The sequence below is a fragment of the Salmo salar genome, chromosome 10 (assembly GCF_965601325.2).
Source record: "Salmo salar chromosome 10, fSalSal1, whole genome shotgun sequence".
NCBI classification, from domain to species: domain Eukaryota; kingdom Metazoa; phylum Chordata; class Actinopteri; order Salmoniformes; family Salmonidae; genus Salmo; species Salmo salar.
In genome coordinates this window covers 22,115,871-22,129,624 of record NC_138300.1, presented here as the reverse complement: position 1 = coordinate 22,129,624, position 13,754 = coordinate 22,115,871, and the positions used below count along the sequence as shown (strand labels likewise).

At 41.4% G+C, this 13,754-nt stretch overlaps 1 protein-coding gene across 11 annotated transcripts in view; it reads left to right on the top strand.

Annotated features, from left to right (window-relative positions):
- Positions 1-13,274, top strand: part of LOC106613762 (CUGBP Elav-like family member 5) — a 251,485-nt gene extending 238,211 nt beyond the window's left edge. For 7 of the 11 annotated variants that reach the window (XM_045687487.2, XM_014216350.3, XM_045687486.2 and 4 more), the window contains 5 exons: positions 801-1,007; positions 3,734-3,826; positions 4,746-4,889; positions 6,456-6,620; positions 7,545-13,274. In XM_045687487.2, coding sequence (XP_045543443.1) covers positions 801-1,007; positions 3,734-3,826; positions 4,746-4,889; positions 6,456-6,583 — 572 coding nt within the window. In that variant the 3' untranslated portion in view covers positions 6,584-6,620; positions 7,545-13,274. The remainder of the gene's footprint in view (positions 1-800; positions 1,008-3,733; positions 3,827-4,745; positions 4,890-6,455; positions 6,621-7,544) is intronic. The other 4 variants (XM_045687488.2, XM_082956808.1, XM_014216351.3 and 1 more) reach the window with 1 other exon arrangement.
- Positions 13,275-13,754: the final 480 nt, after the last annotated feature.

Sequence of the window (13,754 nt, the reverse complement as noted above, 5' to 3'; positions counted from 1 at the left end):
CGCCCAAGATTGCACACTTTCAACAAGAGGCTGGTTTAAAATTCATCGAACGAGAGAGGAGCATCCAATTCTATTCTAACCGTGAAACATCCTGCAACCGTGTGTGTGTGTGTGTGTGTGTGTGTGTGTGTGTGTGTGTGTCGTGTGTGTGTGTGGGCGTGGGGTCCGTGTGTCGTGTGTGTGTGTGTGCGTGTGTGTCGTGTGTGTGTGTCGTGTGTGTGTGTGTGTGTGTGTGCGTGTGTGTGTGTGTGCGTGTGTGTGTGTGTGTGTGTGTGTGTGTGTGTGGCTGTGTGTGTGTGTGTGTGTGTCTGTGTGTGTGTCCGTGTGTGTGTTATGTGCTCATGGTGTGCCAAGCTATCTGATCTTTTTCATGATATATAAAGAGAGTAGGCTACCCGCGTCCACACTGAGTAAATGTTTCACTGTAATCTCCCCTATCTCGTCAGAATCTTACTGGAGTTGCATAGCGGTTTCATCATCCCGCTCGCACTCGGAGCCAGCAGGCTATCGCACAAACACTACAGACAGGCTCATTTTTCACAGGTTGACTTCCCAGTGATCCAGCGGGATGTGTCACCACCAGCGCCTGCTATGTGACAGTTTCGTGTAGGAATCCTGTCCTTGTGATGGAGAGGATGTGTAGCGAGCAAACGTGTGTGTGTGTGTGTGTGTGTGTGTGTGTGTGTGTGTGTGTGTGTGTGTGTGTGTGTGTGTGTGTGTGTGTGTGTGTGTGTGTGTGTGTGTGTGTGTGTGTGTGTGTTCGATAGTCTGTAAAAGTAGAAATGTCCTTGTCTCGGCAGGCCTTAGCTCTCCACCAGCCAACATCACCACTCCCAGCATCGTCACTCCCATCGTCAACGGCTTCACGGGCATCCCCCACCATCAGCCCAACGGACATCCCGCCGTGGAGACCATGTACAGCAACGGCCTGCCGTCCTACTCCACCCAGAGCCCCACCGCCGCAGACACCCTCCAGCAAGCCTTCACCGGAGTACAGCAATACACAGGTAGGCCTTATGTACACACTGAGATAAGACCTCAAGGCTCATACCAAACTGAGGTGCAGTAAATGAATATGATGCATTTTTTTGTAGCATGGTAATGAAACCCTACACTACTTTCTTACAACACATTTGCTACTTCATCTCTACCAGTTAACATTATGTAAGGGGTAATCAACGAGGGGCTATGAGTTCTATGTGAAAATAATGAACGACGTGCAAGGTGTGTTCCACGACGCGTTAGCAGAGTTGATTATCCCTTTCATACCATGGCTATAAAGCAACACATTTGCCACTAGGAATGTGTTAATTTGCCTGTAGAAATGTGTTGTTCAACATCTACTGAATAGTAGATAGCTACAGTAGTTGCTGTGGTAACCAAACAAACAGACTCACTAGTTTAGCTAACCAAACCACAGATAGGACAATGAGCTTTAGTTGTAAAAAATCTTTGACAAAACCATCAGTTCTAGCTTGCTATTATGAAAATCGAATTCAACAATGCCAATAATGTTTTCAATTCGGCTCAAACAAAACATGTAAGAATTAATTATAGCCATTGATTCTACCATGCTGATATACCGTTCATTATTGGGAAATAATGCACGCTCTAGAATGCCCTTCAAGCCAATCAGAAACTAGTATTCAACAATGCCACAGTGTAATTAAGCAAAATGCACGAGGGGGCGTGGTATATGGCCAATATACCATGGCTAAGGGCTGTTCTTATGCTCGATGCAACGCGAACCCCGAGGTGCTTATTGCTATTATAAACTGGTTACCAACATAATTAGAGCAGTAAAAATAAATGTTTTGTCATACCCGTGGAATACGGTTATAGATACAGCCAATCAGCATTCAGCCTCGAACCACCCAGTTTATAATGCAGATTATACCATGGAATTGTTTAATACTTGTTTCTGATTGTTTTGAAGGGAATACTAGGGCGCTCATTATTTCAGTATAAGGCATGGTATATTTGCACGGAAGAATTCAGGGGCTATAGTTCATTCTTACATGTTCTATGTGTGTGCTGCTTTTGAAAGCAAAAGTCGAATTGAAAACATTATTGGCATTGTTAAATTCGATTTTCATAATGGCAAGCTAGAACTGATGGTTTGGTTAGCTAAACTAGTAAGTGTTTGTTTGGTTACCACGGCAACTACTGTCGCTATCTAGTAAACTTGCGCGCTACTTCAGTGGATGTTGAACAACACATTTCTAGCGTGTCTTGCAACACACCTTCCACATAGTTCATTATCTTCCATAGAACGCATAGCCCCTCGTTGATTATCCCGTACATGCTACATTTAAGTGATAATGCAGAGAAGCCGGTGATTGGAGGATATATTGCACGGTCTTTGAAGGCATTATCACTTTTATACAACGGGTTACTAACATATTCAAATAATGATTGACATATTCTCATAAAAAAAAACATTATTTTGATGAATTCATACTATTTCATCCTTCCACGAGATATAGTCCCGACACAGATTTAGGGCTGCTACCCAAGCAGGCTGGTCGTTCATTCTATGGTTCGGTTGCAAGTGACGCGACCCAGTCGTTAAGTCTTGTTGTTCTGTATCTATGGACCCAGTCGTTAAGTCTTGTTGTTCTGTCTCTATGGACCCAGTCGTTAAGTCTTGTTGTTCTGTATCTATGGACCCAGTCGTTAAGTCTTGTTGTTCTGTATCTATGGACCCAGTCGTTAAGTCTTGTTGTTCTGTATCTTTGGACCCAGTCGTTTGTTCTAAATGCCATACTGGCTGGCAACGTTCCTATTCCTTGCTTGCTAGCTAGCCAACTACGGAAAACGTACAGTCACGTCAAACAGTGCAGCCAGAGTAACAGCAAAGTAGCTGCATTTGTGTTTGTTAAAGCTGCTTTCTGGTGACATTTGGATACATCCATAACAATTATGCGCGATTTCGCCAGGCATAGAAGCTGTGCTATCTTGTCAGGACACTGTTGTTCAGAGGAACTAGCCAACAGCACAGCTAACGCCAATCATTTTAAACTGACGCTGGAAAGACTCCAAACTAGCTGTATTTTGTTTTATTTTACCTGTTTTCTATTCGTATTTCTTTGTATGTATCCATAAAAATGATGCCAGCTGATTCATGATTTCGAGTGGCTGAGAAGATCTGTCTGCCTGTCTGTCTTGTCCCGACTCCAGACACTTTCATTACTATGGGACAGCTGGAGATCGAATTTCAATATTATTGAAACAATGTTGCAAATGTCAGAGACAGACAGCAAGGTTTATACAAATCTCAGCTGTTGAAAACCAATTTCTAGTCTAAAAGAAATGTGAGATAATGTCTAGATGCTTTTTATAGTGGAGATCAAGTTTATAAATTGTCTGGCTGGGCTGATGAGACAGTGGATTGCGCAGTGAGATGGAACATAGTAAATAGGCATTTCAACGTCATAGCTTTAGCCAGTGGTAACTTGTGAAATAGACACCGGCTGGAATGCAGTTTTAACCAATCAACATCCAGAATTATACCCACCCATTGTATAATGAATGACAAACTGCAATACTGTAACTGAAAGCATACAGCAACGATAATAAAGATTACTATAATAAAGATTGTTATAAATATTTACACAAATAGTTTGAGTATTCAGTGATGACCAATCCTACAGCAGTGCTGACATGCCCCCTTGTTTATTTTCTCCATAAACCCCCTTGATTCTCTCTGTGTTTCCCCTTCAATGTGTTGTAGCTATCTACCCAGCTGGCACACTGACTCCCATAGGCCAGACACTGCCTCAGCCATCACAGGTCATCCAGCAGCAGCAACAGAGAGAAGGTGAGGGTGAGAGAACAATATTACTAACACTCTTTTACAACTATTGTACTACACTATTATAAATAGTTAAATATTCACTGTGATTGCTTCATTGCAATATTGTCTTTCAGATTTTGGTATTACACTTTCCTGGTAATATTGTCTAGGTGTTATAATGCAGTGATTAAATGTTCCCTTTTTAGAAAGTGTTACATAGTACTGTAGCTGCATGAAGGTATTATCTGGGGGGAAAGAAAAGTAATCAAGCATTGTCATCTTAGCATCTTTGCATGTGATGCAGTCTAGCAGGATTGACTTTAGCTTTAACCTTTTCCAAAATGTAGACTACATAGAGATTACATTTGAGCATCTAATGGTTGATTGCATTGTGTAATCCATTGACTGGTTTCAAACACATTTATAGGTCACATCTCAATCTGCTTAGTTGATTGTCCTACACAGCATTATGATGACAACCGTGTGTAAATGTCATTTTGGTTTCACTATTTCTAAATCATTACCAATCAGTTTTTCCTCAAAGACATATGCATTTATTATTATGTAGGCCATTGTCTTGATTAAAGGTTGAGATGTTTGACTAGATTAGATGCTTGAATAGAGGTTTAATGCTCCCCGCTCGACATCTCCACGAAAACACATCATCAAGTCGCCACCTCAGTGATGTCATGCCGCCACACCATGCAAAATCAAATCAAAGTTGGAAAATTCACAATTTGTATTTGTGGTGGTAAACACCGTGTTGTTATTATTTCAAGATAATGTTACAGAACTCCTAACAAATGTATTTCTTTGCCACTCCATTAGTTGTGCTTCTCAGATCTGTTTCCCGGCCAAATGAGAAGCAGTGGGTCTGGTCTGCAGGCAGCGGTAAACAAAGCAGTAAATAGGTTTGATTGTGGTTTCCATGGTTTCTGTGTGTTCGCAGGGCCTGAGGGCTGTAACCTGTTCATCTACCACCTGCCACAGGAGTTTGGAGATAATGAACTCATGCAGATGTTTCTGCCTTTCGGGAGCGTCATCTCCTCCAAGGTCTTCATGGACCGAGCCACCAACCAGAGCAAATGCTTCGGTGAGTTTTGTAATGGAGCTATAGTACAGTAGGTCATAGAGAGAGGGTCTATGTTTGTTCTATCGATCAATCTATTATCTTAAATATCATTTCATGTATCGCAAAAAAGGCAATCTGTACTTAAATATTTACATTTTTATATATTATCATGATAGTATGATTCCTGTGCTACTTCAACAAAATGTAACTTTTACATTAAACAAGTTGGTAGCCTATATTTCCCTTCTTATCTTACTAAGCATGTCTTTTGAGTTTGAAAAGCTTTTAGCTATTTTGTTGACAGCAAATCTTGGGAATACCATGTATGTAGTCACAGTACCTGTGCCACTGTATTACTGTGTGGATGTGAAATTGACCTGAAAACTCATGTGAGGGCTTCTGCTGTATCAGCATCCAGATCACCGCTCTGTTACCCCACTACTTCCCAATACCCAGGGCGCACTGGGGCTGATTCACACGCCAACCTGGCCCTGGTCCCACTTGGCTCTGCCAACCCACAGACCAGACCTGCCTTTGGGCTTGAAAAAAAAGTGGGGATGAAGGGAGGGGGGAGAAAAAAGGAGGGTAAGGCAAAGGACAATTATAGATCAACATTTGTTTTCAATTCAGGGAGCCGCACATCCCTGGGCAAAATTGATTGCCGCCCGGCTCTCAGGGGGGACTTAATAACATATAAATTTGCAGTATTGACTAATACACTATGCATTTACAATGTAATGTTAGGTCTGGGGACTGGGCTGCTCTGTAGGGTAATTAATGTAGAAGGCAGGGAGAGGGATAAACCCAGACTGATGGTGCAGGGAGAAAAGCTGACATTAAGAGCTCCCCTTAAACCTGCTTTAAGTCCACATCTTTCCCTGTTATTCGTGGCAGGGCCGGCCTAGGGCACCCCTCTCATCCTCTCCGCCTCCCTCTGTCCCCCGTAACCCATCCCCCTAATGGGGCAGCGTAGGCAGACACCTCCCCTCCCAGGTGTCAGGGGACCTGGGGAGGCTCCTGCTGTTTTTCCATGGGTCATCGACTGTTCCTAATGACACTATAGACGCTGGGGAGTGCATCAACCGGAGCCACACTCCACTGCAGTTTCTGGTCATTGACTTTCAAGGCTTTATTTTTACACTTGATGGAAACAGGATGCTCAGCATGAGTTTGGACTTGAGTGTCTGGCGCGGTACGGATGTGCTTCTGCGTCGGCCTGTCTCTATGTTCGCCTGTGTGGGTTCTGCTTCTCTGTGCAAGTGGAACAGCCACAATGGCATGCTCATTGATTTATAATCAAGAGCATTTGATAGTGTTTGCACAAAGCTACATTGAGAAGCAAAATGGTTCAAATGACAGGAAATGTTAAATATTGTTCCAAATATTACTTTGGTTCCCATCAAAATAATCCCTTTGATATAATCTGAGATAGTCCATGCATAATGCTATTTGATTGAGCGAGTGCATTGTCTGAAATCTTTTATTTGTTTCCTCATAATTTAAGTCGTTGGATACTTATTTGGCTACTTTTCCATATTGACCGTTTTAGCTTTTAGGCTAATAGACTTTTCCTGTCTTTTCTCCTAGGGTTTGTGAGCTTCGACAACCCAGCTAGTGCACAGGCAGCTATTCAAGCCATGAACGGCTTTCAGATTGGAATGAAGAGGTTGAAAGTCCAGTTAAAACGACCGAAGGATGCCAGCCGCCCTTACTGACACAACCTAGCCCTCAGTATTCCCTGCAACAGCACAGGTAAGCCCAGTGGACTTTCTTATAGACTCAGACTTATAGAATGCCTGTCAACTAGAAATAGGATATCTGTCATCATGATAGACAAAGATAGATTGATTTGCAAATGTGGGCTGGCTTTCTCCAAACCATCACACTGATATCATGGACATAATTTAACTATTTAAACAAAAAAGTAAAATCTATTCATCAAGAAATGTCAAACATTCAAATAAAAGCAAGCTAGATCTAATCATGGCTTTGTTGGATTCTAGCTTGAAACATACTTATTCATGTTACCATACTAGAACGTATTGATTACTTTACATGTATAAGGAATATATATGTTGGGGTCAATGGAGGATGAATTGGAAGGTGGTGTATGGAAAGTTACTGAGTGAGACACGGGGAAGTGCAGAAAGTTTATATTCTGTTCAAACATGTTATTGTTGAACATCAATGATCTTAAGGAGGGAGGCAAAGGGCAACAGTCTAGTTTCAGTTCCTGAAAAGGCAGGCCAGCTGTGGAACTAGGGAGGAGCGAGGAATTTGGCTCGAGGTCAAGTCAACAGATGAAGTGAGGAAAACCTCTGGGAGGGGTGCCAGAGGGGCCCACCCCAACGACTGTCCAACTGCCGTCCTACTACTGTCCTATCTCACACGCACACACCTCCATGCACATGAAGGTTCTTTCATCAGGCAGGGCCATGACTACACCAGTGAGAGGAACCAGTTCAGTTCCTGACTAGCAACAGAGATGTATTGGCTGTAAGGAGTTGACCCTGCCTAATAGGACATAATAAATATATGTGCTTGTGTAATCATACCTTGTCTTTGCAGCTGTATGACCCAGTATGGTTTAATAAATCTAGCTTGAGCTTTCTTCAGAGTCGAACTGGATCATTGTACCAGAGCTTAGAACCTCACATTTTGATCTCTATTTTTTAGGTTTTGAGGACAACTGAAGATATCTTGGAGGAGTTCAACTTTTTTTCTTTGAAAACAAAAATTATGTTTAAAAAAAATCCACACAAGGAATTTTCGAAGACATATCAGCATTTACTTATGAAGAAGACGTAGGCTATTGCAATGATGAAGAGATTGAAGAAGGTGTGAAGGAGTTGGCAGCAGCTACACCGAAGGACTTCAACGCAACAAACTGCACAGTGCAAGAAATACAAGAGAAGTAAAAAAAAAACTGAAAAAAGATGTGAAACTTTTCTTGTTGAGACTTGAATTGTTAATTAAGCAACAAACAAACATAAAGCAGCAACAACAAATAGATTTGTATATACGTATTATATACACATATATATAAAGAAAGAGGCGCTTGTGGCTTTTACTATACTGGATAAATGAGGGTTAACACTTGAAGATCAAGAAAAACAGTGGAAAAAAAGAAGCTATTCTGTCCCACTGATGGACTTTCTTTCTCTTTCCCTCTTTCTCTTATTCTCTCACCATCTCTCAGCAAGCGCCAGACTATGACTTTCTGGGGTCACTGAGGTTTCCATTAGCTACAGTACAACTGAAAATCTTTCACCCCTAAGGGACCAAAGGACCAAACATTTTTATTGCTCTCAACAGTAATATAATATAGTATTAATGATACTAATACTACAAACTACTACTAATAATGTTACAAGTTAAAACTTAAGAAGAAAGTTACTAGCTTCAGGTTGGAGCAGGAAAAGGGGTTTTTCTTTTATTTTCCTTTTACATTTATAGCTACTGGGTTTGAGAATATTTAAAAATAAAAAAAATAAAAAAATATTTTAAAAGCTATACTATTTTAGTGGACGTAGAATATGTGGATTAGAGATTGTTTCGGGCATGTTCAGATCTGCTGTTAGCAGTCATCATTCCAAATCTGGACTCATCATCTTGGACATATCTCTCTAGTAACTTCTCTGTGTTGAAGAAACAAAGCAACTCTGAGTAGCTGCTCATAAAGCGCCACACTGTAGTGCCAAAAGATATCCCGGAAATTGTGTCAAACCAAACATTCAAGACATACAGTGTATTGAACAATATTTTCAATCTTCTGCTGTTTCTAGTCCCCCTGTCAGCGCACTGCGTTCCATTGTGATGTATTGTCCTTGTAGACCACCATCTTTTTTTTATTGCAGAAAAAGGCATTCCGTGTCAGGAAAAAGCGAGGCAGTGTCATTAAAGCACTGATAATACAGATAATCTGACCATAAAGCACAGCTGTAAAAGTGCCACCCGGTAGTGTGGATACGGAGCAGTAAAGGAGCTCAACATCTTTAACTGGTTAATAAAATATACAAATTACCCTGACAATGGTTATAAAATTGCCAACCAGGCGTTGCAGTGCCTACTGGGTCCTGCCCCCTACCGCTGCCAGCTTTCTCCAGCTGCTCTCTGCAGGGGGGGGGGGGGGGGGGTCCTCCCTGCTCAAGCACATCTCTTTTAATAGGGACCATCAGTTTACGGGGACCTGAGACCTAACTCGCAACATAATTAGGATAATGCTAATATTGATCAGATGGAGAGCAGCACTGCGGGGCACGAGATACACAATCAATTACACATTGGCATTTCGAATGAATTGACTGACTGACAGAGTTCATTTTCCACACAGTGCATGCATGATAAATGCAGCAGCACCTTGCCCCCTTCTCTTACTGCTTCAGGGAGGGCCTAGACTGACACACATGTACTGTGGGCCTGTTTGTGACTGTGAGACAGAACGCTATACTTTTAAACACATGACATATACAGTGCATTCAGAAAGTATTCAGACCCCTTGACTTTTTACATATTTTGTTACGTTACAGCTTTATTCTAAAATGTATTAAATTGTTATTTTTCCTCATCAATCTTCACACAATACCCTATATTGACAAAGCAGAAACAGTTTTTTATTTTTTAATGAAATATTACATTTACCGAAGTATTCATACCCTTTATTCAGCACTTTGTTGAGTTACTTTTGGCAGCAATTACACTTGAGTCTTCTTCGGTATGACCCTCCAAGCTTGGCACACCTGTATTTGGGGAGTTTCTACCATTGCTCTCTGCAGATCCTCTCAAGCTCTGTCAGGTTGGATGGGGAGCATTGCTGCAAAGCTATTTTCTGGTCTCTTCAGAGATGTTCGATGGGGTTCAAGTCCAGGCTCTGGCTGGGCCACTCAAGGACATTCAGAGACTTGTCCCGAAGCCACTCCTGCGTTGTCTTAGCTGTGTGCTTAGGGTCGTTGTCATGTTGGAAGGTGAACCTTCGCCCCAGTCTGAGGTCCTAAGCGCTCTGGAGCAGGTTTTCATCAAGGATCGCTCTGTACTTTGCTCCGTTCATCTTTTCCTTGATCCTGACTAGCCTCCTAGTCCATGCCTCTGAAAAACATCGCCACAGCATGATGCTGCCACCACCATGCTTCACCGTAGGGATGGTGCCAGGTTTCCTCCAGACGTGACGCTTGGTATTCAGGCTAAAGAGTTCAATCTTGGTTTCATCAGACCAGAGAATCTTGTTTCTTTAGGTGCCATTTGGAAAACTCCAAGCGGGCTGTCATGTGCTTTTACTGAGGAGTGACTTCCGTCTGGCCACTCTACCATAAAGGCCTGATTGGTGGAGTGCTGCAGAGATGGTTGTCCTTCTGGAAGGTTCTCCCATCTCCACAGAGGAACTCTAGAGCTCTGTCAGAGTGACCATCGGGTTCTTGGTCACCTCCCTGACCAAGGCCCTTCTCCCCCGATTGGCCAGTTTGGTTGGGCAGCCACCTCTAGGAAGAGTCTTGGTGGTTCCACAGTGTTCTCGGGGACCTTCAATGCTGCAGACATTTTTTGGTACCCTTCCCCAGATCTGTGCCTCGAAACAGTCTTGGAGCTCTACGGACAATTCCTTCAACCTCATGGCTTGTTTTTTGCCCTGACATGCACTGTCAACTGTGGGACCTTATATAGACAGGTGTGTGCCTTTCCAAATCATGTCCAATCAATTGAATTTACCACAGGTGGACTCCAATCAAGTTGTAGAAACATCTGAAGGATGATCAATGGAAACAGGATGCACCTGAGCTCAATTTCGAGTCTCATAGCAAAGGGTCTGAATACTTATGTAAAGAAGGTATCTGTTTTTATTTTTAATAAATTTGCAAACATTTCTAAAAGCCTGTTTTTGCTTTGTCATTATGGGGTATTGTGTGTAGATTGCTGAGGAAAAACATTTATTTAATCCATTTTAGAATAAGGCTGTAACGTAACAAAATGTAGAAAAGGTCAAGGGGTCTGAATACTTTCCGAGGGCACTGTATCATTCCTGGAATGGAAACAAATAGTCCGTAGAGTTTATTTAGCATAGCGGCAAACAATGAGGTCAAACGGAGGAGCAAGTGTAGTGTAGTCCTTCCAGCGTGCCTGCCTTCCTGCCTGCTGTAGATGGGACTTAACTAAAGAGCAGATGCAATCTTTCCGGTGGGAATAATAGCACACTGAGAGGAGAACTCTTACACCATGAGGAACAGCTTGGCTTTAGCAGCCTTAGGAGGTCAAATTAAGAGCAAAATGATCCATCAATTAGACTGCAGCAGGCCTGACGTTAAGTGTAGTTACTGCAGCTGCTGCTCAGAAGGGGAGTCACAAACAGGAACACAACAACAAAACAAACTCTGACGCAGACAGCGTACTATTAGCCTGAAGAACCAATAATGTGTTGTCTAATAGTTGGCAACGCCTATAGCCAGATGGAGCCGATAAATTAAAGAGTATTAGTAAAAAGTAAACTGTTAAAGCAGTAGAATATACTATTCCTATGAAATATGAACATGTTTTACCCTAATGATATGTTTGAGATGAAATCGGTTTGCAGATTTACGTTGTAGCAGTATTTCTACTCAACTCTATTCCCTTTTCAAATTTCCATCGCAAAGCCATTCAATCATCATACTCATTCTCCTCTGACGCCGATCCATCTACCACTGAGGAAAGGCCTCTATCTCCTCTCTCTCTCTCTCCCCCTCCCACCCTCTTTCTATCCCCCTCCCTTTCTCTCTCCTGCTCTCTGAGCACTGCCCTGTGCCCTGCTCACTCTGAATATTTAGACGCTGTTCTTTTCCACCACACATCCCGTCTGTCTGATGTCTGGCAAATGGCATATCTGCTTGAATGACTGGGCAACAAACCATCTGAATGAGAATTTGACTGCGAGGGTGTGACTGAGCAAGTACCAGCATGTATATTTAGTGCTCTCTGAAGAGTTCTGAATGTAAGCCTCAGCATTGAAACCAAAAGGACAATGCATACTAAACTTGACCACTGAAAGCTACAAACGGCTGGAGTTGTTATATGCTGTCAAAGTGCTGTAATGGCTTTATCAACATCAGAGTTGCCAAATCTCAGCCGAGTGCGTTTATAAAGGGACAACCTATGTTTAATTCCTCCATCAGACATTAAAATGTTCATTTTGTAAAGCTAAAAAAGGAAGAAAAGCCAATAGCAGATGACGGATTCACGATATTCATATGCAGCAGTGCAAATATGTGGTAGTAGATGTTTGATGACGTATTAACAGTTGAAATATTAGCACATTAGAGAAGATAGATTAAGAACATAATGACAGTTTTTTGTTGTTGTTGCAAGGTAGATATTTACCCGTATTTGCCAAACGTGAACACTGTCTCTTCATGAGTTACAGTGGTAGGTCCCCTCTGTTTATCCTCCCCTGTCGGGACTAGCAAACCTTAGTAAACTGTGATATACAGATGTGCCCCTAGCATCTAGAGCCTTAGTCCAAAAAGCTTTTCTTACACACATTTTACTGGAGGGATTATTCAATTATTCAAATCAAATTACATTTGGACTTTAACAACAGCTTGGGTAATAGAAATTAAAGATGGCAATTGTGGCTGAAATGTAATGCGTTTGAGAAATGAGAGGTAATTTTTATGGAGGGGTAAAAGTTAAGGGTACAATAATTGCAACGGAGGCGTGTGGATGCAGACTGTTTATATCAATTCCAGTATTATTTGCCCACATGGGGTGCGAGTTTACAGGTGCTGTCCTGTCTGATTTGTAGGCAACAGCAGTAATTCTCATTGCACTAAAATTTAAACGACGTGCTCGAGCCAGTGAAATGTTTTTCAGTGTTTTCATTGTAGTACCATTCTGCCACGTTCATACCTTGTCATTCCATCTCTCTAACCATGATGGTCATTCAATCTCTGAGCATGCTCAATAGGGGGGCTAGGGGGGTTAAAGATTATAACTATGGTACTACTCGTATTAACAATATGATTCTTTAACTATGGTTTGAATGCTAAGGATAGTAGCTTATTATAAATATGAAATCTGTATATTATGGAAAATCAGCACAGGACCTTTCTTCGGGTATTATGGTGGGTGGAATTGGGAGGGCTGGGAGGGGAGGGTTTTTGCTTTATAAAGATGTTAAACTTCTGGTTTCTCAGCACAAAGCATACAAAAATATATAACAAAAGTATTGAATCTGTTTAGTAGACTTTACTGACATGTTGTGGGGCAAGGGAAGCATTTCAATGCTATTCTCTAGACCTGGACCAGAAAAATGCTGTTTACAGGTTTTTTCAAAGAGGAGAGCTCCACCTATCTGCTTGATGGGCTCAGTACAGCATGGTTAACTGAAAAGGGAAGCAGTACCTTTTTATATATAAAAAAAAATTAAATATGTGTTCTGTAATAGCCTGAGAAACCAAACATTTTTTCCCCGTTGAAATTTCTTGAATACTTGCTGCTTAGATTATTTCATATTAATGATTAATGATTTAATGGTTTTATAATTATTTATTTGATCAGGTAAGGAACTTGATATTTAATTATGTATGTGTTTATTTATTTGTTTATTTAATAGTTTATTTATTTCATTTGTATTTATTTATGTTATTGTTCTGTTAAGATAAGGTGTGTATAAAAAGAAATGCTTATTGGGGCTTTTCTCTTTCTCTCCTTTTTTTCAATTTTACAATAAAATTTCAAACTGGATGTTGCATTCTCATGTGTAATAAATGCATAACTACACCACCAAGAAGGGGAGTCGTTGCACCAACAGCTAGGTGTCCATCCCTGTCCTGAAGGCATTTTATGTCTATAAATGTTGCAACCTTTTTCTTGGAATATTTCTAGGGTAATTTTCTAGGTATAGGGTAATTGAGTGTGCGGAAA